Source organism: Tursiops truncatus, chromosome 3 (genome assembly GCF_011762595.2).
Source record: "Tursiops truncatus isolate mTurTru1 chromosome 3, mTurTru1.mat.Y, whole genome shotgun sequence".
Taxonomy (NCBI): Eukaryota; Metazoa; Chordata; class Mammalia; order Artiodactyla; family Delphinidae; genus Tursiops; species Tursiops truncatus.
The window spans coordinates 29854100-29880858 of record NC_047036.1 but is presented as its reverse complement, the minus strand read 5'-3'; the positions used below and the strand labels follow the sequence as shown (position 1 = coordinate 29880858).

Below are 26759 nucleotides of genomic sequence, written 5' to 3'. Positions count from 1 at the left end.
CCCAGAGCTAGAGGTCAGGGTAGAAACAGTGGACAAGTTTCCCCAACAGTGAATTTACTTTCCCCACCTGCTTCTACACTAAGAGTTGGATATTCCAGATAAAAGCGGTAAGGTAGACTGACATTCCCAAACTCTACTTTCACATCTGCCTAGCAATTTAATCCTGAAAGTGAACTGAAAGTGAAATCAATGTTCCTAAAAGCTTGAGTCAGATTTTAAATATACTAAAATAATCCATGGTGAGTCATTTTATAATTTATTATTTTTGGAAAACACACACTTATTCTCAATAGAGAAGGCACATCTCCCTCAAGGGTTGGGGAGTGGGGAAAAATGAGTTTAGAGCCCTTTTTTTTTTTGCGGTACGTGGGCCTCTCACTCTTGGGGCCTCTCCCGTTGCGGAGCACAGGCTCTGGACGCGCAGGCTCAGCGGCCATGGCTCACGGGCCCAGCCGCTCCGCGGCATGTGGGATCTTCCTGGACCGGGGCACGAACCCGCGTCCCCTGCATCGGCAGGCGGACTCTCAACCACTGCACCACCAGGGAAGCCCTAGAGCCCTTTTAAACAACACTTACAAGGCTCCTCCTGCTTCTCCTCATACCAATAAAAACAAAAACAAGAAATTAAATTAGTTACTATTAATCACTAGGAAGAGTGATTTTTCTCTCTCAAGTAAGTTGGGGCTGGAAAAATTTTGAGAACCGTTGATCTGGACTTCCCTTTTGGGTATTTTCTCAAAGTGAAGTCTACCTTGATCTTTCAACACAGTCAGGAATTGTTCTAGAACAAATCTGTTGGAATGAAGTTCCTGAAAGAGATAGGAATACCTTTCTTTTTTTTTTCTTTTCTTTTCTTTTTTTTTTTGTGGTACACGGACCTCTCACTGTTGTGGCCTCTCCCATTGCGGAGCACAGGCTCTGGATGCGCAGGCTCAGTGGCCATGGCTCACGGGCCCAGCCGCTCCACAGCATGTGGGATCTTCCCAGACCGGGGCACGAACCCATGTCCCCTGCATCGGCAGGCAGACTCTCAACCACTGCGCCACCAGGGAAGCCCTACCTTTCTCTTTAACAGACAAATAAGCTGCAGAAAGGCCAGAGCCTTGTTCTTTATGCCACTTTTCTCTCGTGGTCCTGTCAACCAACAGAAGTTAGGATTGTGTTTTTATTTTGGGAAGCCTAAAAATAAGAATTTAAACCAACTGTCCATTCTTCATTATAGAGAAAACGAAATCCTCAGAGAACCTTTTACCCCTGAGGCAATCAGATAAATTTATTCAGCTAGGATGGACTGTGCCTTTCATAATTCAACATACATAAGGAATATAATAACTGTACTGTACTATTAGAACTGCTCATTATACTGATATGTAGCACAAAAAAGTGTATCTGTGGTGTTTTCTTAAAACAGTTTTTGTTCTCATATTATTTTCTTTTATTGAAATCTTAGCAACTCTTGAACCATAGGTCATGAATGCAGTTAGAGTCAAGAGAGATCAAATCCTGCTCTTTTCTCCACTGAGTCTTTTCACAATGTCTGTGGCTAGAAAGAAAAACAGAGTGATTCACTATCTCTAAAGACCAGTCACACAGGGGGTCTGCTCATGCTTAAGAAGTCTTTTCCAAGTCTCTCTCCTGGTGAGGCTGCACTTTTTGAAAGTGGATTTTGACTGTACATGTGGGAAGTTGGGATCAGTAGCTCAGTGTCACAAGAAAGCCAAGGGGTTTTATCTACAAGAACACTGTGACTGTGAACAAAGCCCATCAAAGCCATAAATACCTTCCAAGGGCAATTGAAGGTTGTAAGAGCCAAACTCTCAAACTACTCAGAGGAGACAGCATGAAGTGTGGTACAGACCGCATTTGGAGGTTGTCCAAAGAGCTGATGAACTATGGGGGCAAAAACGGTAGATTTAACTTAAGAACTGTGTTCCAACTTATATCAGTCATCAGTAAGAAAAGGTTTATGGACACAAATCTCATTGAGAAGTTCCCAAGTTAAAATTTTGAAACCTAAGTTTGTTGCTCAGAGTGGCACAGTCCTGGCTGTAGATAAAATAATCGGACATACAAACCTTAAAAATTTCCTTTTGACGTTCAGACAGTGCAATCATTTTAAAAAAATTAATAATGGAAAGGTATTTGGCAGAATAAAATACAACTTCTTGCACACTTATGTGGTTGGTCCTCAAAAAAAAAAAAAAAGGAAAATAATGTGCCAAATGGTAAGTTTAATGCTGATTACTGCTTTAATTAAAAGAAAATTCTAAGTGATCACATAGAAATGCAGAGAATGCTCACTACAAACTCACAGCACCCAGAGCCCATTTTAGCCTTCTCCACATAAGGGTTGGGATAAATTAAAAACAAGGCATAAAAAACCCATGAAGTTACTCTGATAAATTTCGATAAAAGAAACTGATCTCTTTTAAAGAATAATAATTGTTGTTGGGGCCCTTCCTGGTGGCGCAGTGGTTGAGAGTCCACCTGCCGATGCAGGGGACATGGGTTCGTGCCCCGGTCCGGGAGGATCCCACATGCCGCGGAGTGGCTGGGCCCGTGAGTCATGGCCGCTGAGCCTGCGCGTCTGGAGCCTGTGCTCCGCAATGGGAGAGGCCACAACAGTGAGAGGCCCGCGTAACCCAAAAAAAAAAAGAAGAAGAATTGTTGGAATGGCTACCTTGTCTCAAAAAATGATTTCAGTTGTAAAAATAAAATAAAATAGATGATCAGAGTCTGGATATTTAAGGAAACAGCCTTGCAGTCAGAATTTCACCAAAATCTGACTTTTTATAGTGTTGACAAAAATCTCTTTCCATGAAAGAATCACGGATTCTGTCTTAATTTTTATATGTACTCTTTGGTGTAAGTAAATCAATGAGTAGATTGGCAGGAATGTGTCAAGTAAAATTAATTAAATTTCCTTAATACATCTGCTCTCTCTCTCTCTTTCTCCTTCTCTTCTCTGAGCAAAGTTTGGAATCATTTTGAACGCCAAAGGAAATACTCTACTTAATGAAAGATATATTTGAATTTGAGTGTATCTTGATTGAATGTCAAAAATGAACACTTATTTGGAAGGATGAGTATGCTTTGCTCCAGAGAAATTCATGGCAGCTAATTTTGCCTTTTGTATATTGAAAATAATTAAATGATTTCATTCAAGTCCTTGTAATAAGTTGCATTATGAGCGGCACGTGGCTGAGTATGGAAAGTGGTTAACAGTGAGTGTTAGTTGAGTACCACAGGACTCATAAAGTATTTTAAGTGGAAAATGGTCAAATTAGATTCTTACTTGAAACTACAAAAGAAGAACTACGTATTTCCAATAGGGTAATTAGTGAAAACCTAAAACTTAGTTATGCAGAATCATGCAATTTTCTCTGCACCACCAGTGTGTATGAGGTGAGCAGAGTCTAATTCCATTGCAACTCTCACAAATATGTATTTTATAATGCTATGGTGTCATGTGGAACCTATGTTTTTTTTTTTTTTTTTTTTTTTTGCGGTACGCGGGCTTCTCACTGCTGTGGCCTCTCCTGTTGCAGAGCACAGGCTCCGGACGCGCAGGCTCAGCAGCCATGGATCACGGGCCCTGCCACTCCGTGGCATGTGGGATCTTCCTAGACCGGGGCACGAACCTGCGTCCCCTGCATCGGCAGGCGGACTCCCAACCACTGCGCCACCAGGGAAGCCTGGAACCTATGTTTTATTAGAATAGATGCGTTTTGGCTAGCAACACCAGGGCCATGGATTTCAACAAGAAACATCCCAAGGGACCAATTCTACCTCTGACCCTTACATCCCAATACTGTAGCACAATAAACACGGGTGGATGTAATGTACTTTTAATTCCTGCCCACGCCTCTGCTTCCCTCATATAGCACTATTTGTACTCCACGGAGGCAGGAACTTTTGTACTTGCAAAGCTTCAAGAAATCTTTTTTTTTTTTTTCAAAAATACCCCTTTGAGCGTTATTTGGGAGGATTCTTGAAATACTGAAATAGAAAGTTTTCCAAGACTTAGGAACCACTTAGAATTTTCTCCTTTAAGAGACCACAAATATGAGACCACAAATTGTTTTCCTACTAATATCCAAATCCCATTTCCCAGCCGGGAGGTTAAATTGTCATTGTCAACGTGTACACACAGTTGCACAGCACCGTGCCAATGTGGCGCCTTTGGGGGAGCTTGGCTGCAAAGCTTAATCAGAACGGAGACACGCTGTCTGCCTTCATGCAGCTTGCACTTGGAGAGGACACTGGCCCAGAGCCACTGACAGCAGATCACAGGGCTGGAGGATAAAGCCGACCCACATACCACTGTGGTTTGTCCAACGATGGAGGGGGCAGACATGACTGAACAATGTCTAATATTTAGACTTACAAAAAGCTTGGGATATTTTGTTTATTTTTTGAGGGTTTTAAGCTCATGCCCCTTGTGTGGATTTCAACACAGAAAGGATAATCTGAAACAGCAGCATAAACAGAGGAAACCAACTGTCAGTGAAAAAAAGCCAGCCCTTGTTATCAAGGATAGTGCTTGTAATACTCTATCAGTGTTCTTTAAAATTCCAGACTTCCCTTGGTCCGACGAATAATCCAGCCTGTCTCTGGCAGCAGCACCAATGCTGCCCTCCGTGACGTCAACTTCAAAAGACCCACCCACCTTTAGTTTTCCCTTAGCGATATAGCTTGGTTTCTTTAAAGAGTGGTCAGTGGCTTACATTTTGCTTACACCAAAGGGTCTTTGGGATTTTCTTTAATAAACACAAATGAATGATTTATAATTAGCCTGTACATTACTTATACATTTGTAAGAGGATCTCACCATCAATGCAAGAGGTTGCTTGGGCTATAGTCCTCTTCAGGCACACAAATGAGCAATAATCAGTACCACCATAAACTAACTCACCAAGCGGAGGTACAACTCACAGCTGGCAATTCAAGAAATGGGATGGGAGCTGAATGAAACAACCCCCAAATTACTGAGAATGGTCAGTTGGCAAGCTTCGCTTTGGCTTACTGATGGTCAAAAGGCAGTAGAAGCCATTCTACAAAGACACAGTCCAAGATTTGGATTGGAGGTCTTACGAGTGCTTTAAAAAGTGGAGGGTCCTAAAAGAATGGGACTACAGGGGCTCTTCTGGAATTACCCAAGTGCAGACACCTAAGGAAGTAAACCCTTTCCTTCTGAGTTGAAAATAACTGACCTGGAATTATAGCTCATAATGCAGAGAATTATAATGAATGTATAATTCAGTAGTATTATAAAAGATCTGAACAGAACTTTCAGCAACGGGGGACATTCTGTAAGTTAAGATGTACCAGGCCACTGAGGTAGCTCATAAAGGCCACTTCATACCGGTGAGATTTGTACCAGCACTCCAGTCTTAGCACCCACATTCCTTGGAGGAAACTCGAGTATGTAATCCAGAGGTCCTCTTGCTTCTGTCTGTCTCTTCCCACACCCCTACCCTGACCCCCAACTACCTCTTCAGGGAAACCACAGGGGCCTCTGAGGAATGTCTCGATTTGGAGAGATTATCTGATTACTGCCCTCAAGACTTAACATTCTGGATACCTCAAGCATCTATACTATACATTTCCAAAAGTGAATTCCCGGCACAGGGAGAAAGCTCTCTGATTTAAGCAGTGTATGATGTCCTTTGAAAGCTATGTGTAAAAACTCTAGCTGTGGTAGGTTAGATTAATAAGCAAACAAGCATTTAGAATGCCCCTTTCAAAAGAACTGACATTAAAATATTACATCTACCTTATATTTGAAAATGTCTAATTGTGTTAAAGATCATATAACATAAAATTTACCAACTTAACCATTTTTAAAGGTACAGTTCAGTGGTGTTAAGTATATTCACATTGTTGTGTCACCTGTCTTATTTTTTTAATTAAGCTGATTTTTATTCACTATAGCTAAAGAAAGTAACACATTATATTCTAACATAACAAAAAGTTATAATTGATGAATCTACATACATTTCAAAGGATTTCAACAATTATTTTAGTATAACCAAAGATGTAACATTTGAATTTTATCTTTTTTGAGACATGAAATGCACAGTTATAATACCCAGACTACATATCTTATGACTTCGAAAATTTTAGCTAAAACATACATCTTTTACAGGTAAATGCAAAGAAAAAAAAAAAAGACATGATAAGTGTTGGCGAGAACGTGGAAAAATTAGAACCCTTTTATGCTGCCGGTGGGGATGTAAATTACAATTATAAGTGCAATTACAAAACAGTCTGGCAGTTCTTCAAAAGGTTAAGCAGAGTTACCGTATGACGCAGAAATTCCACTCCAAGGTATATACCCAAGAGAAATGAAAACATAGGCCAATGAAAGTCCACAGCAGCATTATTCATAAGAGCGCCCTGCCTGCAATGTAAAAAATCCCCCAAGTCCACCAACAGATGAATGGATAAATAAAATAGGGGATGGCCAAACAATGAAATATTATTCGGCCATAAAAGAGAATGAAATAGTAACACAACAGGGATGAACCTTGACAACATGAACCTTGAAAGAGACCGGTAACAAAGGACCGTGTATTGTATGATTCCATTTATATGAAGTGTCCAGGATAGACAGATCTATAAAGAAATGAAGAAGACTGATGTTTGCCTAGGGTTAGAGGAATGGGGTAATTTGGGGGTGATGGCTAGGAAGTGTGGGGTTTTGGGGGGGTTAGTAATAATGTTCTAAAATGTATTGTGATGACAGATGCACAACTCCGTGAATACACTAAAAGCCATTGAATTATACACTTAATATGGGTAAACTGTATGCACGTGAATTATATTTCAAAAAAACTGTTAAAAAAATAAAAACCATCTTGAAAATAAGATAAATCTAAGTCTACCAATACCAAGAAATAATTTTAGGGACTCCATATAAATAAAAGCCCCTCTCTTTCTATTGTAAAATAGATTTCTATCATTCCAAGGAACAAGGAACAAGGGGAAGTTAGTGGTAGAGGGCAAAGTCTGACAACAAGGATGTCTCTAGCAGTTGAAAGTCTGATACACACTGCTATATATCCAGATATGCTTATGTGATTTATACAGCACTTTTCAGGCCCTTGACCTTACTTGGTAGGTGTTAAGTTAGTGTTCAGGTATTTATTTAATGGGAAATTATATACTGACATTAGCCATCTTTCCATAGAATATCTGTTTTCTGCTAAAATCAAATAATGATGCCACGTGTCCAGTTCAGAGGGAAAAAAAATGAATAAAGTCAATAGATTGAATTCTTTCAATTCTAAGATTTTTCCCTATAAATTTTTCATAAGTGTTTCTTGCCTCTACTCATGTGAATACTGGCAAAAAAGGGGCTAAGAATTATGAAATATAATGCCTAAGTGATATTAGAAATTTTGAAATTGTCAATCATGCTTAGATTTAATAGCTTCTACTATTCATGGAAATATGCTTATAGTTTTGTTCTCATACTGACTAAGAGTCATATTCTCTCACAGTAAATGTGTTCCTACATCATTTAATATGTAAACGTTTTGAATGTACCCATGAGTGTTATTGTTATGAATTTCCAGTTTATTATTCTTAAATATGTTTGAGAACTACTACATTAATGTCTGGCTCTAAGCCTAAGCATGCCAAAGGAATGCTTTCAGATATGTCATTAAGCACAGGTCCCAAGGTAAGACTGCCAAATTATATTCTAAAATTTAAAACTACAGCAAGATTCCAGTATAGAAGCTACTAATGTTTCCATCTTTTTTAAAAAAATAAATACTTACTGTGTAGGTAGGGTATGCTGATATTAAGGATTTTATGGTATGTATCAATTTAGGAAAATTTTGCAATATTCTTTAGGAAAGTTCGTTTTAAAATAATGAAACTTCAGCTCTTAGCACAAACTCCTTTGAGAACAGTGCATTCAAATTACAGGTTAAGGAGACATGATGTAGTTGAGAAACCTTAAAGTACAGAAAGAAATTCTGGAAAAGTTCCAAATTAAAAAGAGTAGAGGCAACAGTCAGACTGTAGTACTTTTCAGAGTCAGAAGAACTTTGGAAAAAACAAACATACAATGTTATGTGTGCACAGACCCATATTCATATTGTGCTATAATGAAAAACTGTGTTCCCAGATTTCATAGCATCAACATTTTATTGCATTATCTCCTACTAGATAGAGACGCATCGTGCTCTCTGGAAGCATTGGTAATTAATGTAAAGCACTGGTAGAGAAGTTTATACCACAAACGGAAAGAAAGTAAAGAGCTTGGTTGGCAACACTTTCTTTAAGTGACTGACAACTCTTGGTGTGTGTGTGGGGGTGTGTGTGTGTGTGTAGAACATTAAAGAAACATGAAACAAGTTAAAATCGTCTTAAAATATTATTCCTGTCTTATGTGTTCTTTGCTTTTAGAAACATAATGAAGTATCTCGTATTTGCTTCAAAATAATCCAGTGGTGGGAAGGAGTATAGGTGGGGGAGAGGGTCCGGGGGTATTATAGATGACACAAGATTGTGTGTGTGTGTGTGTGTGTTTATTCCCCCCCCCCCCCAACAGCACTGACAGGTCCTGGTAATATAAATATCATCTCAACAGGTTGGATCTAGGAGGCCTACAATCAGCTTGCCATCATGCTCTTACAGAATTCTTTCTAAATGATTAGCCAGGAGCTTCTTCTGACTTGTTTACTTGTCCCCAGCACCACAGAGCTCAGACACTGGCCTCCCTTCATCCAGTGCCCTGTGAGAGGAAACCCCCTTGGTAATTTAGGGGAAGTTTCTTCCCTCTGAGGAAAACTCAGATGGAAACTCAAGTAATTGTTTAAAAAATTAAATAGAAAGACAGCAAAACCTATTTCCCCATACGAGGGAGTGCAGGAAATGGACATTTGAAAGCAGTACTAACTGATAATGTAGATGTTGCTGGGTTAGCAAAACAAGTGCAATTACGGGTAGTGCGCTGGCCTCCAGCCTGGGGATCTGGGGTTATTACAAAGATCTCCATGAAGAAGCTAAAAAGAAGATTATCTTGCCTAGAGAAATAAATCTGCACAAACATAAGGCTTGAGAACCTAGATTCTACCCAGACTCAGAATCGGCTGGATCATTCCAGCAGATCAATCCTTCAGCAGAGAATACCGTCACCCCAAAGCCTTCTTTCTGCTTATCATGAAATACTCACTAAACACGGAACAGAGGGAAGATGGCGTACTGTCCCCTGCAGACATACAACCCATGGCATTGCCACAGAAAGCCTTGTCTGGCTACAGAACCTTCTCTCTTTCTCTCTATCTCTATGTCTGTCTCTTTCTGCTGGTAGAAACTCCAGCATCTTTTTACTTGGCTTTATGGGACACACAGAAGTCTTTTGTAATGGAATGCAGGTTCCTAGTCATTCCCAAGGTGAGCAGTTCTCCTAGCAGAAGTCCATTCAAATCAAAGTCCATAGACTGGGTGTCTGTGTGGGTCCTTAAGCACAAATCTCCAGTCAGAATTCATCAGGATCCATCATTGCTCTACTGAAAACCATTATCACATCAGCAGAAGAAAAGCATCTCTTTCCAACACGGCCCACAGACCTGTAGTTCCACAGTAGTTTGAAAGAAATCACCAAATTGGTAACATAGGGGAAAAAAATCTTATTTTTCTTAGAGAATAATTTAATTTTAAAAGAAGTTTTAACTTTTTCTTTCTTGTTAATTTTATTAAAGAAACTTTCAAAAATGTCTTACAAACCAGAACCGATCAAAACCACAGGCTACATTGAAGCTGCTGAAATTCACAGATAAAAATTCCCAGGAATTCCCTGGCAGTCCAGTGGTTAAGATTCCGTGCTTTCACTGCTGAGGGCCTGGGTTCAATCCCTGGTTGGGTAACTAAGATCCCACAAGCCGTGTGGCCAAAAAAAAAAAAAAAAATCCCAGCTCATAGAACCCCAAGCCTTCTGGAAAGTCAAATTTCACACAAAGCCTTGAGCCTGGGGCTTCTGATCTTTCAATTCAAGAACTGTTCCATTTTTACCACAAAAGTTTTTCCATACACGTTCAATTCTGAGGGGTTAGGTTAGCACAGGCTGAACCCCTCTGAGCCAGTGGTTTGTTGCAGCTGACCCAACCCCAGCTGGTATTAGCAGAGGATTGGTTCCTGGTGACTCTCCCTACCCAGTCACGTGACACCTGGAGCTCTGGGTTCAATTCTGAGGAAACAATGGGATTCAGGAGAGGGCAACCCAGTTGGTAAGGGGCCTAGAAGGACTGGGCACATGAGAAGAACTGGGAGAGAAATTCTAGGCTGTGCTCAGATGCCCTCTTGAAACTGGCTGAAGAACTGTGCTCCGTGGGGCACAATTAGCACCACTAGGTGGACCTCGCAGGAGACAAGTGCAACTCAAGTTCGGACCACCTAAGCATGAAACTTTCAGGAGGCAGCTGATGGCCACCTTCCGGGGTGCTGGAGAGGGGGCTCCTGTCCTGGGCGTCGGGATGCATAGCGTCACCTCTCTCTGCCTTCCAGTTTGGACAGCCTCAGTCTCCTGCCTCTCCTTCTGAAAGCTGAGTGGCTCTGCTCTGAAACGGAAAGTTTCTGTGACTGAAACCCTGTTAGGTGCCTCTTCCCTCTGACTTCCCATCTGTGAGGCTATGTTCCCCGGGGTTACTTTTGCTGGGAACGTCACGGGGCACCCCCCTCTGGCTCTTACCGTGTTTAACGGTGAGCCAGGTGTGAGGAAAGCAACAACAAGCTGCTGACTGGGGAGCCTGAAAACTGGAGACTCAGGAAGAGGAATGGCCTGATACTCAGTCCCTACTTTGTCCTCCACTGGGCTCTTCTTCCCTGGGTCACTGTTCCCGTGACGCTGCAATCATGAGTCTATCTCCCAACCAGACTCTGAACTCCTTGAGGTCAGGGGTCTTGTCTTCCTCATTTGGGACCCTCAGGTCCTAGAAAAGTGGCTGGTACGTAAAAAAGCTCAACAAGTGCTTAGTGAATGAGATTGTCTGCGACAGAATGGTAGACATTTTCTGGGACAGCTAGACTTAAATAAATTTGTCTATGCTTTACCAAAACCCAAATCCACTAAAAATAAATAAAAAGCATTTAATTTCCCAGATTTCCTTTCTATAGGATGCAAAAAAGCCGGGTGATCTCTTTAGCCCTCAGATGGGTCTTCCCATTAGATCTTACAACCTCTCCCTCTAGAGGGATGTTATTTAGCCTCCCTTCCCACGTTTGTAAACAGATGGAGATAGAAAATAAAGCGGGGCCAATGGTTGGCTTCAAATGAGCTGGGCTGAAGCTGCTTTCTCGGTACCTTGTTTCCAGGCTGCCATGAAGTGTGTTCGAGTGTTGAGACAGACTCAGTTTGTCAACGTTTTGATTAGCCGCTTTCGGCATGTGAGCAGCACGTGGAATTTGCTGCCCTGTGGATTCCAGGGTGCCACACACTGGGGCTAAGTTTCTCAGGAAAGACCGGGCAGTTGTATAACCAATGATAATATTTAGAATTATGCAGCTGTGATAAGGTCATCCCATCCCTCACTGCAGGGCAAAAACCAATCCCTTCCAGTAGAGAGGAAGATTTTCCTGTGCTGTTACTCCACTACTCATGGTTTCTTTAATTTACCTTTAATAGGAAACTGATAGCTGTAAGGATCACAGACATACGAGACGTGAGGAATCTGGAGGCTTAGTTACATGCCCCTGAACTGAAGCTCTCTTCTTCTTCTAGAATTTTCACTTATACAATGTGGACCAGGACAGCTCTCACTGCTGCTACTCTGACTGCCGATAACTACCATTAATTGAGCACATACTGTGTGCCAGGCATAACTCCTCAGAACAACAGACCCATGACATAGGTACCATTAACACCTTCGTTTTACAGAGAATGAAAAGGAGGCCCAAAGAAACTCCTCCCTACCCGAGATGGATATTTTTTTTCCCTCCTTCAATGAAATGTATGTGTGGGGGAAGAAAGGAAAGAAATCTACAGTCCCTTTTCTTGTGCATAGATGCCTGGGGTATTTCACAAAGGCCTCAGCTATATCCCTGAGTCATGACAATGAATAGTTTAAAATATTAAATTTTTCTTGTGTGATTTTGGCTTTCATTTTTGCAAGGCCTTCACAAACCTTTCACATGTCCAAATACTAAGAATTGCCTAGCTCATTTTTTGCCCTCTTGTGTTAAAGGAAATGACAAAATTTTAGATTATTTTTATTGTAACTGTCATTTCTCTGACACTAAGGGCCATACTTTGAGGTACGCCATTTATTGTCTGTACTTTTATCTTCTCAGGTAAGAGAGCCTTTTGCTGAGTGTAGCTTGTTGGCTTCAAATACAGTTAAGTCCCACATTCCATTGAGTTCATTGGTCTATAGATTTGGAAGATGTTTGTCAAAGGGGATGCGTCCGCCTTCCAGAAAACTGGAGACACGGAGGATTCCTTTCGAGGTAAGTGATTGAGAAGGAAGGCACACTTAGAATGAGAAAAGAAGAAAGCACTAGTTTTCTGAAAAAATTCCAAAGTAAGGAGGAGGTGATGGTTACGTCTACACAGAGCAACCTGAAATGGAGTTTACTTATTATCTAGTGAATTTCATCAGGGTTAAGTCAGCCGAGCCAACTCATAATTCTGGCATGAAATATCTAGTCTGGTTTCTTATCTTGACCAAATCAATAGAAATTGGTGCCAATCCCCTATTTTATTGTGCGGTATGTTGGCATACAAGTATTCTTCTTGTTCAAAAAAATAGGTACTTGAGTGCAAATCTAGCCATCAGGCTTTCTCCAGCTTCTCTCTGGCAGCTTCTGGAATGCTAATACACACCAAGGATGTTTGGAAGGATTGAAAATTTCAAATTCAGAAAAAGGAGAACATGGCTTACAGGGGGTCTAGTGTCACAATTCACCAACAGGGATGTTCCAACTATGAAAACGTAACTTCAATGTCTCAGAGTTTAAATGTGATTAAATGTACAGAACCTTCTAAAACAAAATGCCAAATGGAAATAACGCAATAAGGGCTTCATGCATTTCAGCTTCTGTCTGCACAGACCCTGGGACTTTTGAACTTAAGAGTGCTGAGTTCTCGTGTTCCTGTCGGGCGCAGAAAAGGCCAACGTGGCTAGGACACAACGTGGTAATACGCAGAAGGTGGAGGAGAAGTTTTCCAACAGTTATTTGTTTAGTAGACAATAAATGTGGTGTTCAGTAGCTGATTCCATGTTGAGTTAAGCTTCGATATGGAACTGCCAACAGTGGAATGAGGCAACATATGAAACCCAGAGATAGCCTGATGGGAGCACAAATCTATCAGTGCATTTCTTATAATTAATAGCACTGACGCTGAAACCTGAGTTCCAATATTGGTAGCCCAAGGGATGGACTGAGCCTGCAGATGTTAATTATGTCAATGTTTGAAAATCTGGGTTCTTATCAATTTTTGGATTTCTGGATTCTTTTGAAAAATTGGAAGATCTGGCCCTTGCTGACACATGGCAACAATTGGCTGGAGCTGATAGTTTTCAGGTCACAATCTTGCCTCCCTTTGTCTACGCTATTCTGCAGCGGGTCACTTTCCATTTATCATCACACTCATCTCTGTTACCTCTCCTGTCAAAGAGAAATATTTATCTGTATCCATGACTCTACTAAGTAGGAAAACAGAAAGTAGCCTGAAAGGGCAGCTTCATGTATATACGTCGCCCGCTTGGCCACTGGAGGCATCTGAGTTTGCTTTTCCATTCTAAAATAGTGGACCCTGACTTTGTTGTCTCCCAGCACATTCTCCAATAATGCTTCCCAACACATACAGGGATCCCCTGGGGTGTGTGTACTTTGCATAGGTCCCCCCCCCCCCCCCCCCCCCCCCCCCCCCCCCCGCCTCCTCATTCACACTGAGTCACACCCTGCTTTGGTTTAGAATCCCTGTACTTAAAACCATGAAAGAAATTCTTATGGAATCTATCACTCATTCCAGTTGATCATGAATATCTAAATGACCATGTAGCTTGGAAATTATTCCTTTGAGACCAACACCTTAAAAAGATCTTTGGCAAGCTAAATTAAGCCACTTCTCTTAACAGTCCTGGAAAAGAGCTGACACTCTTTTAATGGTCCCTAGTGGCAGCATTCCCAACTTGCAATTAGGTTACATTTTAAAAGTTCATTTTATACTGGTTGTTTGCAGCTTATAATTCCTTTCTCTTTAACACCAATATTATAAATGTTGATAATTTCTCCAAGGTTTACGCACAATTTCTTTTTAACCATGCAGAGGGATTGCATCATAGTGGGTTATCTTTTTTCCCAGAAAAATTACTCAACGAAAGCTCTTATTCCTTCAACAAAGTTGATGTATTAAGTATTAGAAAATACCAGGAAATTCCACTTCAAATAACTGTTAACTCGGATTGCTACTAAAGGGAGCTAATATTTCCTCTAGTTGTACCAAACGAGGGCTTTCCTCTTACCAAACCCACTGTAGCACAGTGGGACTTTTAGCACAATTGCCAGAAAGCAGAAACCTCTAAACACTGTTCTCACCCTTGAAGAGACAGTATAAAGGAACCCAAAACCCCACAGTTTGCATCCAGAAAAACTGCAGGTACTCAATTCAGACTCCAGCCAGTAGGGATGGTGGGAAGGGACTCCCTGTACCATTAAACAAAATAGTGGATGTGAGTTCTGTCCTCTAAGTGCTTCTGCAAGAACTTGTTTCCCAGGAAAATGGCAGCACATAGATAATGAGGATGTGCCCTCACGTCAGCATGAATTTAGCTTCTCTGATAAGAATCGTGGCCGCTGTGATTACCTCTGGTCAGCAATGGGCCAGGCCAGTTTCAAAAACAAGTGCCCCAAATCATTCTGTCTACTTGATTGTTTTATGGGCACCTCATCCTCCAATGGAAGCTTTATGTACATGCAATCACTTGTTTGAAGACCTGAACAAGTAGAAGCCAGCAGAGATCTGCAAGGCGCTGAAAAAAAAACAAACTGACATAGTTTCTGTCCAAGTAATGGCCAGCCCTCCAAGGCATAGAGCAGTCAGAATCTTGCCCCAAGACTTTTGAGTTGTCCTATGTTGTTCTTATTACACAGAGATCTTGAAAGGCGATTATAAATATCCTTGAGAACTCCCTGGGCGGGGGGGAGAGATGCTCGGAGCCACAGAACGATCTGCCTAAGGGTCGGCAGTAAGCCAAAGACGGAAGAGAAAACAGGGCCAGTAATACCTGAGTTCTGGGTTTTAGCTACAAACTCAGAAACCATCCTGCTGGGGCAGTGTCTATGGACATTCCTTCTCCAAGTCAGAGATGTGCTGTGGGGAAAGAGAAGAGTTTTCTAAAACTTCTTGGTTCTGTTTGTATTCTCCAATCACAGGTACCAGTGACTCTTCAACCATTTCCCATGCAGGCGTAAATCGTTATTTCGCGTTCATAGAAAATAAGAATCCTATCCTGCAAAGCTTCCGTGCCTTGAAAATCCAAGTGTCAACTGACAAAATATCTGGATGGGGAAAATCTCCCACCCCCTCCCCATTCTCCCACCAGCGTAAAAGGCAACGGGGGTGGGGGACAATGGAGAAGGGAACGAAATCATGCGGGTTCACCAGGAAAAGATACAGTGTTGGTGGCAGCAGAGTTGGTGAGTGTGTTGTGGGCATTACCTCTTGATGAGGCTTCCAAGAAGGCTCCCGCTCAAGTCGTGGTGGCTCTGAGAACAAGCATTCTTGCATCAATAGCTAATAGGCTGTCCAACCAGATGTTATCTGGGTGGGATAAGAGGGTGAGAAAACAGACCTGTTGTACGCTGTTGTCAACTACATCGCTGTGGGCAGAGAAGGCTGGTTGTGTAGTGTTTAGCAGTGCGCCTCTTTTGTAGTGAGGCAGACCAGATTACGTGGCGGTTCAAATCCGTTTCCTCTTGTGATTGGTAAAATACGAGAGTTATAATCATTCATGCATTACTAAAGCCTCCTTTCCATCATTTTGAAGGGACTTTTATTTTCTAGAACAGAGCATGCATCCAGCAGAAACCTAAAGCGTTTGTTTTTCTAAGCGATCTTTTGCAATAAGCACACATGAAAAAAACAGAACAAAACTGCATAGGGTACCTGTGACGAGACTGGAGATGATTAGTGGTAACACCAGCATCTGTAACATCCTCATCAGAAGTTCCCCGGGAAAGGAGAAGTATTTGACTTCCCGGTAGCTCATTTTGTATGGTCGGAGGGTAAATCCAAGGATTGTACCTGCAGGAGAAAAAACAAAAGCAAAACAAAGAAGAAAAGTTGAGTCTTTTTCGAAACTGTAACAATCGTAGAAAAATAAGCAAGCATTTGGCCGACTATCACTCCTGTCTAAGGAGACTCGATTTATTTAAGCAGCAAATATTTGTGCCACTTTGGAGCAAGGGGTGTGCCTATCTTTTCAATCATAGTCTGGAAGGGTCTGGCTGAATTCAGGGCTTCGAGTAGGACTTAGAGAAAAAATGTTCCTGGTCTTAGCAAATGAAAAATTTCTTTGTCTAACTTGCATGCAGGGGAACCAGTTTTGACATGGCCCAGGACACAGTCATAAAGGGGGCATATCTAGGACACAAATCACGTATCCACACACAAGGCAATATAGGAAAAAAAAAAAAAGGCTTATTATAATGAAGTTCTTTTGTAACAACAGATGTTAGAACGGCTGGCATAACCACTTCTACAGGGTAGTGTAATTTTATTTTTTACAATTAAAAAAAAACTCCTCTTGCTCACACTGTTAATCCATTTTCATCATCTCCCTCTCTACACACCACACCTTCTGTCTACATGGCCCCGATATTGCCTTGGCAACTATATTGTACAGACTTGCTAGTTGCTGGCAAAAGAAGACTACAAAATTAGCAGAGACTTTTTCCAAAAGTTTTCCCTGAAAACTTAGGGGATAATAAGGGAAAGAGAAAGCAATTTTCCTCTTAATTTGATTCTGCTCCTGGAACTTCAAAAAATATTTAAATGATTAACTCTATAGGTAAATCAACTTATGCTTGGTACCTTTGGAAATGTTCAGAAATTAACAGATGTACTGAATAATTTACTCCTTCTCCCCTTTCCCTAATAAACTTTCTTTGCCCCCCCCAAATTTTCTTATTCCATTATTGTAAATATTTTCAAAAATTTTACTAAACCATGTGAGTTATAGAGAAGTACTGAGTAGTCTAGAGGCTAGAGGTTGGGGGAGGAGAGAGAATACTGTGTAGACACAAGTTTTTCCAAAGGAAGCAAGCAGTCCTTTAAGGAAACTGAACCATCCTAACTTCTTATGAAATGAGACACAAAGTTCATTCCAACTGTTACTGCAACTCCAATTTCAATTCTTGGATTCCCGCAACATGAAGTATCCATTCTTTGATTACATACCGTGATATCCCAATTACGAGTTGAATCTACATGACTAGAAAATCCAGCTGACCCTGTTTTCAAGACCTTCAGAAAAATATTTATTGCGTTTTCCCAATGTAACAGTAATATGTTCGGGAGAGAAAAGTTGATTTGGAAAATGTAGAAAAGAGGAAGCAAAAGCCTGCCTTTATTGGTTCTACCATTTAAATAGCAAATAGCTAATACTGACTGAGCTCTCTCTATCTGCCAGGCATTGTTGTTAGTGCTTTACCTGTATTAGTATCAATATATTTAATCCTCACAAAACTCCCAGGACATAGGTACTAATTTACCACCAATTTACTGATGGAGAAATCTAATAACAGTGAAGTTAAAACATGACCAATTTCAACAGCTCTTCCATATCAAAGTCAAATAGCCGTCCATTCAAGTGGCAGAGCTGGGATTGAAACCCAGGCAGTTTGGACCCAGATCTCACATTCTTGACTACTTCTCATACTTCCTGTCTTTTCAGTAGAGCAAAGACAACTACTGTTAGTGCTTCCCTGAGCTTCTTTCCAGAATGTTCTCTCACAGAGTTAAATACACAGAGATCACGCAGACTATACTTTTCCATATATAGTCACCATAAACATCACTTTTAAGCCTCATGATAGCAGATCCAGTGATTGTATCAAAATTTACTTACTACCATTTTTGTTGTTGAACACTTGGTTGTTTCGCAGTTTTTACTTTTATGAAAAACACCATTATGAATATATGAAGGCTGGTTTTTACCTAGAGATATTTTGTTTAGTGTAGTTCAGGGAAAGGGAACCAGTGCATTAAAGAATCTGGTTACCAGCTGTGGGGAGGAGAGAAATAGGTGAGGGAGATTAAGAGGTATAAACTTGCAGTTACAGAATAAATGAGTCATGGGTATGAAACGTACAGTGTGGGGAATATAGTCAATAATTATGTAATATCTTTGTAGAATGACAAATGGTAACTAGACTTATCATGAAGATCATTTGGAAATGTATAGAGACATGGAATCACTATGTTGTACACCAGGAACTAACATAGTGTTGTAGGTCAATTATACTTCAAAAACAAACAAACTCATAGAGATCAGAATTGTGGTTACAAGAGGGGGTGTGTGTGGGGAAAGGAATTGGATAAGGCAGTCAAAAGGTATAAACTTCCAGTTATAAGACAAATAAGTACTAGGGATGTAATGGACAACATGACGAATTAACACTGCTGTACGTTGTATATGAAAGCTGTTGGGAATTCCCTGGTGGTCCAGTGGTTAGGACTCCGTGTTTCCACTGCAGGGGGCATGGGTTCAATCACTGGTCGATGGACTTTCACTAAACTTTTTGTGATAATCATTTCATGATGTATGCAAGTCAAATCATTATGCAGTACATCTTTGTGTGTGTGTGTGTGTGTGTTGTTGTTGTTTTTTTTTTTAGCCGAGCTGCAAGACTTGCGGGATCTTTGTTCCCAGACCAGGGATTGAACCCGGGCCCTCAGCAGTGAAAGCTCAGAGTCCTAACCACCGGGCTGCCAGGGAATTCTCATGCTGTACATCTTAAACTTATACAGTGCTGTATGTCAATTACACCTCAATAAAACTGGAAGAAAAAAAAATAAAGCATATGACTACCTCAATTCATGTTATCAAATTGCTTTCTCAGTGGATTGGCCCAGCAGTTTAATACCCCATTAGTGAATGAGAAGACTTTATTTACCATATCTCTAGGAATGGAATATTATCATAAAAACTTGTTAAAAGAAGCAGAATTTTTGAATGAGTAAATAGTCTGTATATTAGTTTTCTTTTGAATTTACTTAATATCTGATGACCATTCCTCCTAATTGTATTTTCACCAGTCATTTACTAAATCCTGATAGTTGAAGAGTTTATGTATGTGTGTGTATATTTGGTATAGATTCTTTATATAATAGAGATAATTACCCTTTGCCTATGTTTAAAATAATATTTGCTATAGTTTTTTTCTAATTTGCTTGCCATATATTATTACTTAAAATATACAGGTGTTCTACAAATAATGTCTACACATCTTTTTTATTAAGTGATTTCTTCAAGAGTCATAAACTTTAATTTCCCTCACCCTCCCAAGCTTGAGAAATCTTCAATACACTTTTCCTTTTTCGATAGTTTGCTTGGTTTTAAAATCTTAAATCTTTAATCTCCCTGGAACTCTGTTTGGGGTAAGGTATTTAATTTCAATTCTCAGTGTACATTATTCAATACAACAGTATTAACAGCACATAGGAATTATAAAAAGCTCTGGTTATATCTGGTTCTTTCCTACTTGTTCATATAAAGGTCAAGTTACTAAAATCTGTGCTTTATCTTATAATAAGTATGCAAGGAATAAAATAAATATTATAAAGTTTACTTCCAATCAAATGTATTTTCACTGGCATTGGTTATGTTTTGTGACTTTTATTTACATGCATTAAAACGTTTGTCATTCAATTGTAACAAAAAATATGCACAGTAAGCCCAAGAAACTCATTTTGGTCTTCTGGAATTTGACCATACCAAGCTAGTAGGAATTTTAGATATCCTTCAAATAACAATTTAAGAACAAGCTTGGTTTTACAAGACCCTTTCTAAATACAGTTTTAGAAATGTATTTACTCATGTACAACAATATTTTCAAGGGTGGGTAGGATCCTGCCTAGTCCAGAAATACCCATTCAAATTATAATTCAGAAAAAATTGGTAAGATAGCTGCTCTACTAATGATACAGAGCAACAGAAAGAGAGTCAAGGAGGCAAGGTCTCAAGAGGTGGTGAAATTTTTCATCTGTCTCCTTCCAGTCAAGATGGTCTTGCTTGGAAGTGTAGTCCTGGCATCTACCCTAGAATGTCTCTGTTTCTTTACCGTCTCCAATACAGAAACCACATTTTCTAAAAGCTCTTTTTTATAGTAGGAACTGCAGAAAGATGACATCATTTATTTATAAGGGATAGTTTTAAGTCAAGTGCTTTGAAGAGACGAGTTGTTTAGAGTGATAGCACATTGCAAATACACTTTGAATCCGTTTTGTCCCTGACTGTGCTTTGGTTTATTTACTGTCTCTGGGTTTATCAAGCGAGCCATTTCTACTCTTAGGAAAGATTATGTGGGGAAGGGCAATTTTTATTGAGCTCTTACTATGTGCTAATGGTGGCGTGATCCTCATCCCAACTTTATGAGGTAGGTATTATCATATCTATTTTAAAGATGAATATGCTGATACTCAGGAGTTAGTTAACTTGCTCAAGGTTACAGAGCTAGTAAGTGGTTGACCCGGGGGCTTCCAAACAAAAGCCAGTGCTCTTTCCACTAGCTTGCTTGAAGACAGTTCTCAAATGCACCTGGCCTCTGGGTCTTCAGCATCTCTAACCCCCCAAATTGTAGAAGCACTTGAGTACTAACCTTGGATCTGCTAGAGATGTCCCAGAGGCACCTTCGGAACCTTCCACAGGTCCACTTACTTTTTGAGGATCCCACAATATGGTTATTAGTATCAAGTCACTGTTTAAAACGGTTACACCAAGTCCCTTTTCATGGAATGATTTAACTAAATGTATATAGAATTTACTAATTAAAGTAGCCTGCCTTTTCCCTCCAGTGCACACATTTTAATCCTTGGAAACCATCAGTAACAAAGGTGGGAAAGACATTAAATGAAAACATGCTTCAGGTTCTCATGCTTAATGACAACAGCTAACAGTCTTCAGCACATGCAAGATGCCAAGTTCTCACAAGCACAGATGCCATGGAAGCCAGGACTGGTACTACCCATATCTCACAGATGGAGAACCAGTCACTGACAAAGTAGGTAAACTGCCAAAACCACAAACCTGTATAGGTCGGAGCCATAGTCAGCGTAGAGAGAGGTCAAGCTCTTCTCAAGGTCAGCTGAGTGGCTGAGGTGGGCTTCATACCCAGCTCCAGGGCCCAGACCCTCACCCACTATGCTGTACTCATGGCCTTTCAGTAGACATGGTGCGAATTTAAAGAGCCTAAGTTAGGACACAACATTTTATCTACATTTTCATTCTCTTTTGAATTAGGTTAACTAAATATAGAGCTTAAGTTGAGGAAAGATTTTGTTGATTTTACTTAATGAAGTCCACATCTAGCTTTTTTTCAGTTCATTTGTTAAATGAATAAACAAAAGCCATTTTTTTCTTCAGCTTTCTGCTGGGACAGGCAGCGTTAGAGGTGAAGCCAGTGTGCTGAGGTCAGCCAGCTCTCAGCATCAAGTTAAGAGGAAATGCTCTGCATATGCAAAGATGGCTTTTCTGGGTAAGCAATTCAGGTTTCTGATTACAGAGCCCAGCAACGAAAAGAGTCTTCCCTGAAAACGAGTTCTCACAGCCTGATACATAGACTTCTCAGAGCCCTCTCCACCCTGCCCTTTCGACCAGTTAGAGGGAGAAGGGTGGAGGGAAGCCTGCTTCCCTTCAGTAAAGCAACTCACTGCCTCTGCAGAGCTGAGTTCCATTAGTGGGCACTTATTTAAGCACATTGATTGATATTCCCAGAACTAATAAAAACTTTTATGGCTACCAGATTTTTAGTGCAAAAGAACAGATTCTTTATTATTGATTACTCTGCAAAAATAACCATAAAATCCAGAAGAACTTCCTAACAGGATTTGTTAGATCCGAAGCAAACTTTGCAAAGTTGGCATCTTGGTGACATTATGTAATACATAGATGTCACGAGCAATGTCAAAATTGCTCGTTCTCAGCCAACTATCTCATAGTATTCTTATTTTGGTATTTTAACAAGATTTCTAGAATCTAGGAAATATCTTAACAAAAATGTTTACGGTGATCAAAATTAACCGTCCTTGTTGAATGCTACAAACAAAGATGCATTTTTTAAAAATACTTTTTCTGGGGCTTCCCTGGTGGCGCAGTGGTTGAGAATCCGCCTGCTGATGCAGGGGACGCGGGTTCGTGCCCCGGTCCGGGAGGATTCCACGTGCCGCGGAGCGGCTGGACCCGTGAGCCATGGCCGCTGAGCCTGCGCGTCCGGAGCCTGTGCTCCGCAACGGGAGAGGCCACAGCAGTGAGAGGCCCATGTACCGCAAAAAAAAAAAAAAAAAAAAAAAAAAGACAGAAAAAATACTTTTTCTCCCCTAATGTGGAAAGCTCAAGAAAAGAGTCCTTCAGGGGTTCACTGTTTCTCCCTGGGGAGTCTATACAACAAATACTTCTTTGGAAGATTAAATATCACTTCACTTTCTAAACTAAGACGCAATGTGCACCCTGGAGCCTCAGAAAGAACACATACCTGGTTCACTGTTTTTTTTGTTTTGTTTTTTGTTTGCGGTACGCGGGCCTCTCACTGTTGTGGCCTCTTCCGTTGCGGAGCACAGGCTCCGGACGCGCAGGCTCAGCGGCCATGGCTCACGGGCCCAGCCGCTCCGCGGTACGTGGGATCTTCCCGGACCGGGGCACGAACCCGTGTCCCCTGCATCGGCAGGCGGACTCTCAACCACTGCGCCACCAGGGAAGCCCCGCTGGTTCACTTTTGAAGGTCAGACATTCACAAGTTAAAGCTAAAGACCTGTTTTAAGAATTTGGTTCATATCTAATCTGAAAAAAATTATTGAAAATATTAAGAAGCCAGAAAATATTTAAGAGTAAAAGAATGAAGCACAATCTGAAGTAATCTTTAGACCAAATCACCCACTTTAACTTTTGGTGGATGTTGGTGTTTGAAATAGTAAAGTTTTACTAACGTTCCTGCCCTATCTCCAAACTCTGTCATGAACAGATTGGCAGACCAAAGCCTTCTAGAATTATTATTCACAATGCAAAATTCTCCAGGAAAAGAGACGATGGCCCCCAAAGAGCTCAGATGTCAAAAGAGAATCTAAAAGTGATATTGGCATTGATCTTGAGAGGAAGATCTCATATTCTGAGGCCAGCTGTAAGAAAACTACCAAAGGCCCACCACCCAAGGTGAGCTAACTAGCTCTTCTAGCATTTACATTGCAAACCAGTCAAAGCCCATTCAAACTCCTACTGGGAAAAAGCTTGGCCTGCAGATCTTCAGCCAGAAAGGAGACCATGCTGTCTGCTTGAATGCAAGATGGCTCAAAGATATAATAGTATCAAATATTTTTGTTGATAGCACACCACTGGTTTTATGTGACAAAATACTATTCTTTCCCAGCTAGGGTCTTTTCATTTGTAGTAAAAAACCAAACACACAAACAAAAAACTAGCACTACTTTGCCTCAAGTTCACAACAACCTAATGTATGATGGAATAAAATCACAGGAGTGGCATCCATTGCCTTCGCCATATTCTATTGGTTAAAAGCAAGGTCACCGTTTCCACCACACCAAGTGAGCTGCACAGGACGATAAGGGCTTTGTCTGACCTGCACAGTCTCTAGGCCTGGCCCCCAGCTGCTGTCGAACAGTTTCCCGAGCAGAGGAACTGCTTAGTTGCACCATGAATCCGATTCCCTACTGCACTCCAAACTCTGATTTCTCTCATGATGTGGGAAACTGGTTTTTGCCTGAACTATGATTTCTCATATGCTCAGGTTTCTAGATTCACAAACTAGGAGAGATAGCTCTCGATTCCTAATTCTCTCACTAGACAGGTTTTTGGGGGTATGAAAGACAGCAGGTGTGATGCTGTATAAAGATCATAGTCTGGGAGTCAGAGATGAGGGTTCTGGGCCTGATGCTGCCAGTAAATTACGCTAGTAGATACTTCACTTAAATGACTGAATCTTCATAGCAAACCTACAGGACTTAATATCACCATCTTATAGATGGAGAGACTGAGCCCTAGAAAAAATAAGCCATCTGTCCAGGATTACACGGCCAGTAACTGATGGTGGCAAAATGGGGTTTCAGACTTAGATCTGCCTATTTCCACAGCTAATATCTTCAAGTCACATAATCTCTTTGCCCTCCCTGCCCGCTTCTTAATCTGAATAATGGGAGAAATAGATCAGAAAAGCAGTATCTACGATCTTCTTGAACTTTAATATTCTCTGCTCCATATTCTGAGCATTATCTTAGCTGTTTTATATGCATTCATCTGGTTTCTTCTAATGAATTCTAAAGTCCTTGATAATGCCTACGAAAGCTTGTAGTAAGTCATAAAATGCTTTATCAATTTGGCCATTACGGTTATTATGGCAGGTACTCAATCATTATTTGAGATCAAATAAAAGTTTCTATTTCAGAACTTGGCTAGATCGTGGCCCAATTTGGAGAAGTTAAAAGCCTGTCTCATGCCAGTCTGATGAAGCTGCTGGATGTAAAGTTCCATTGACTCATTTTTATAAAGAAGCCAAGGGCAAAATGGAGAATTTACCTGCCCAAGAGGTCTGCTGGTCCCTGGCTTTTTGTTTCAGCTCAAACTTCCAGGCATTTCCTGGTGAGAAGCTACTCTGTGTTTGAGTCAACCTTTCAACCCTCCCCCACTCCTCTGTTCCCACATCCTTCAGAGGCCCTGGCTTGGCTCATTCTTTTGTCCTTTGGTATTTCCTGTTGCTGGAGGTGGGAAATACCTGTTCCAGCCTCGTTCCACCAGTGGTGCCCAGATAACCAGCCGTGGGTGACTGATGACCAGGCATGGTACAGATGCAGACTCAAATCTGCATGGCGTGCAACACTGAGAGACAACTGAACCGGAAGAACCTTGGAGTTCTGAGAAGCCTGGTGCTTTCTTCTTAAAGCTGCACTAACATAGACTATGTGAAATGGTAATATAATTTATAAATAATCCTACGGGTCTTTAAATGTCCAATCCATTGTCATTAAAAAAAAAATCTATTTTAGAAATAGTAACTGAAATCACCAGAATCTGTTGCCTTCCTTTCTGGGTAATATATACAGTTGTGAGTAGAAACTGGAAATGAAATATATTTAAAATTTTCCAAGTTCTCCCTGTGCCTTTGCTTGTCTTTCATATGCTTGCCAGCCCACACAAACTTCAAAGACCACTTATCTCTACCTGTGGCAGCAGCCCCATTGGGGCAAACTCTTTTAAATCTCACAATTTGGAAGAGTAAATGACTCCAACCCCTATGGGGTATAAATTAGCTATACAAAATCACACATGGGTATACCCTTAGTCTCAGCAATTGCACTTTTAGGGATGTATCCCACAGATATCCTTTACCAGGGTGAAATAACTTTTATCCCAGATTATTCATTATACCATTTGAAAAATGATATCAAAGTGTTGGAAACAACCTAAGTGTCCCATCAATGGGGAATTGCTTAAATAGAGTATGGTTCACCCATACAATGCAGCCTCGAGAGAATGAGGTGGTTCTTTATGTGCTAGTAAGGGATGACATCCAAGGGATACTGTAAAGTGAAAAAAGCAAAGTATGAAGCGAGCTATATATACTATGGTACAATTTGTAAAAGGCAAAAATAAATAAATATGAATTTATTTTTATGCTGATAAAATAACTCTAAAGTCACAGAAGAAACAGATAACAAAACAAATTGGACCCCTGGGGGATCTGGGTGGGTGTGACACTTTCATTTCATTTCATTTTTGTTCTTTTTGATTTGGGGCAACGTAGATTTATTTATTTCATAAGTAAAATAACAAAATAAATACACACACAAACATGGCCCACAATTAAAAACAAAACCTGACTGAATTTTATTTTACATCTTTTCTGCTAAATGCCTGAATCTTTCTAAAAACTCACTCTGGGTCTGGGTGGCTTGGTCCTCAATCTGCTTTAATTTGCTTTAACAATGAGTTTCCTTAATTTGGGTCATGGAGAGGGGGGACACTAGCGTGCTCAGATTTATAGTTGAGTGGATCACTTTCTGACCAAAAGGCTTTTTTTCTGGAGACAAGGAAGTGAATCTGAAAAAACTTTGAACTCAGTCGTTATAGGCTCATGTGCTGCTTCACCCAATTAGCCAGAGTTACAAGTATACCAGAGCTGAAAACTCACATTGTAAACCACTCAGCAAAGGTATGCTCTTTCCTCATCTGTCATGCTGTGGAAAGCATCCTGATGCCAGAACTTACAAAGCCCTGGCAAGTTTATTGAGTCGCAGCTTTATGCACAAGTCTACTTCATTTGCCTTAAAAAAGCAAATCTAAGACAAAAGTAAATAAATAAGAAAAAAGAAAAGAAAACAACTTGGGTCATAGGCAGTCTCTTCAAAGACTCGTAATTTCCTTCTTGATGCCTTTACCTTCACATTCATCAACACACTGAAGAGAGCAGCAAGCACATGATCTCTGAGGTTTTGCCTTTCTTGCTTTAAAAATGGAATTTCCAGTGATGCAATGTGTCTAAAAGAAGAGGCCATCTTTTCAGGGTGAGAAGGGCAG

The 26759-nt window shown here is 40.6% G+C and overlaps 1 protein-coding gene across 3 annotated transcripts in view; it reads right to left on the bottom strand.

The window, feature by feature from the left end:
• The window catches only part of SLC1A3 (solute carrier family 1 member 3), a 75374-nt gene that overhangs the window by 38531 nt on the left and 10084 nt on the right, over positions 1-26759 (bottom strand). For 2 of the 3 annotated variants that reach the window (XM_019930135.3, XM_019930137.3), the window contains exon 3: positions 16124-16261. In XM_019930135.3, coding sequence (XP_019785694.2) covers positions 16124-16261 — 138 coding nt within the window. Of the gene's footprint in view, positions 1-15676; positions 15779-16123; positions 16262-26759 lie in introns of those variants that run through there. The other variant, XM_019930136.3, reaches the window with a different exon arrangement.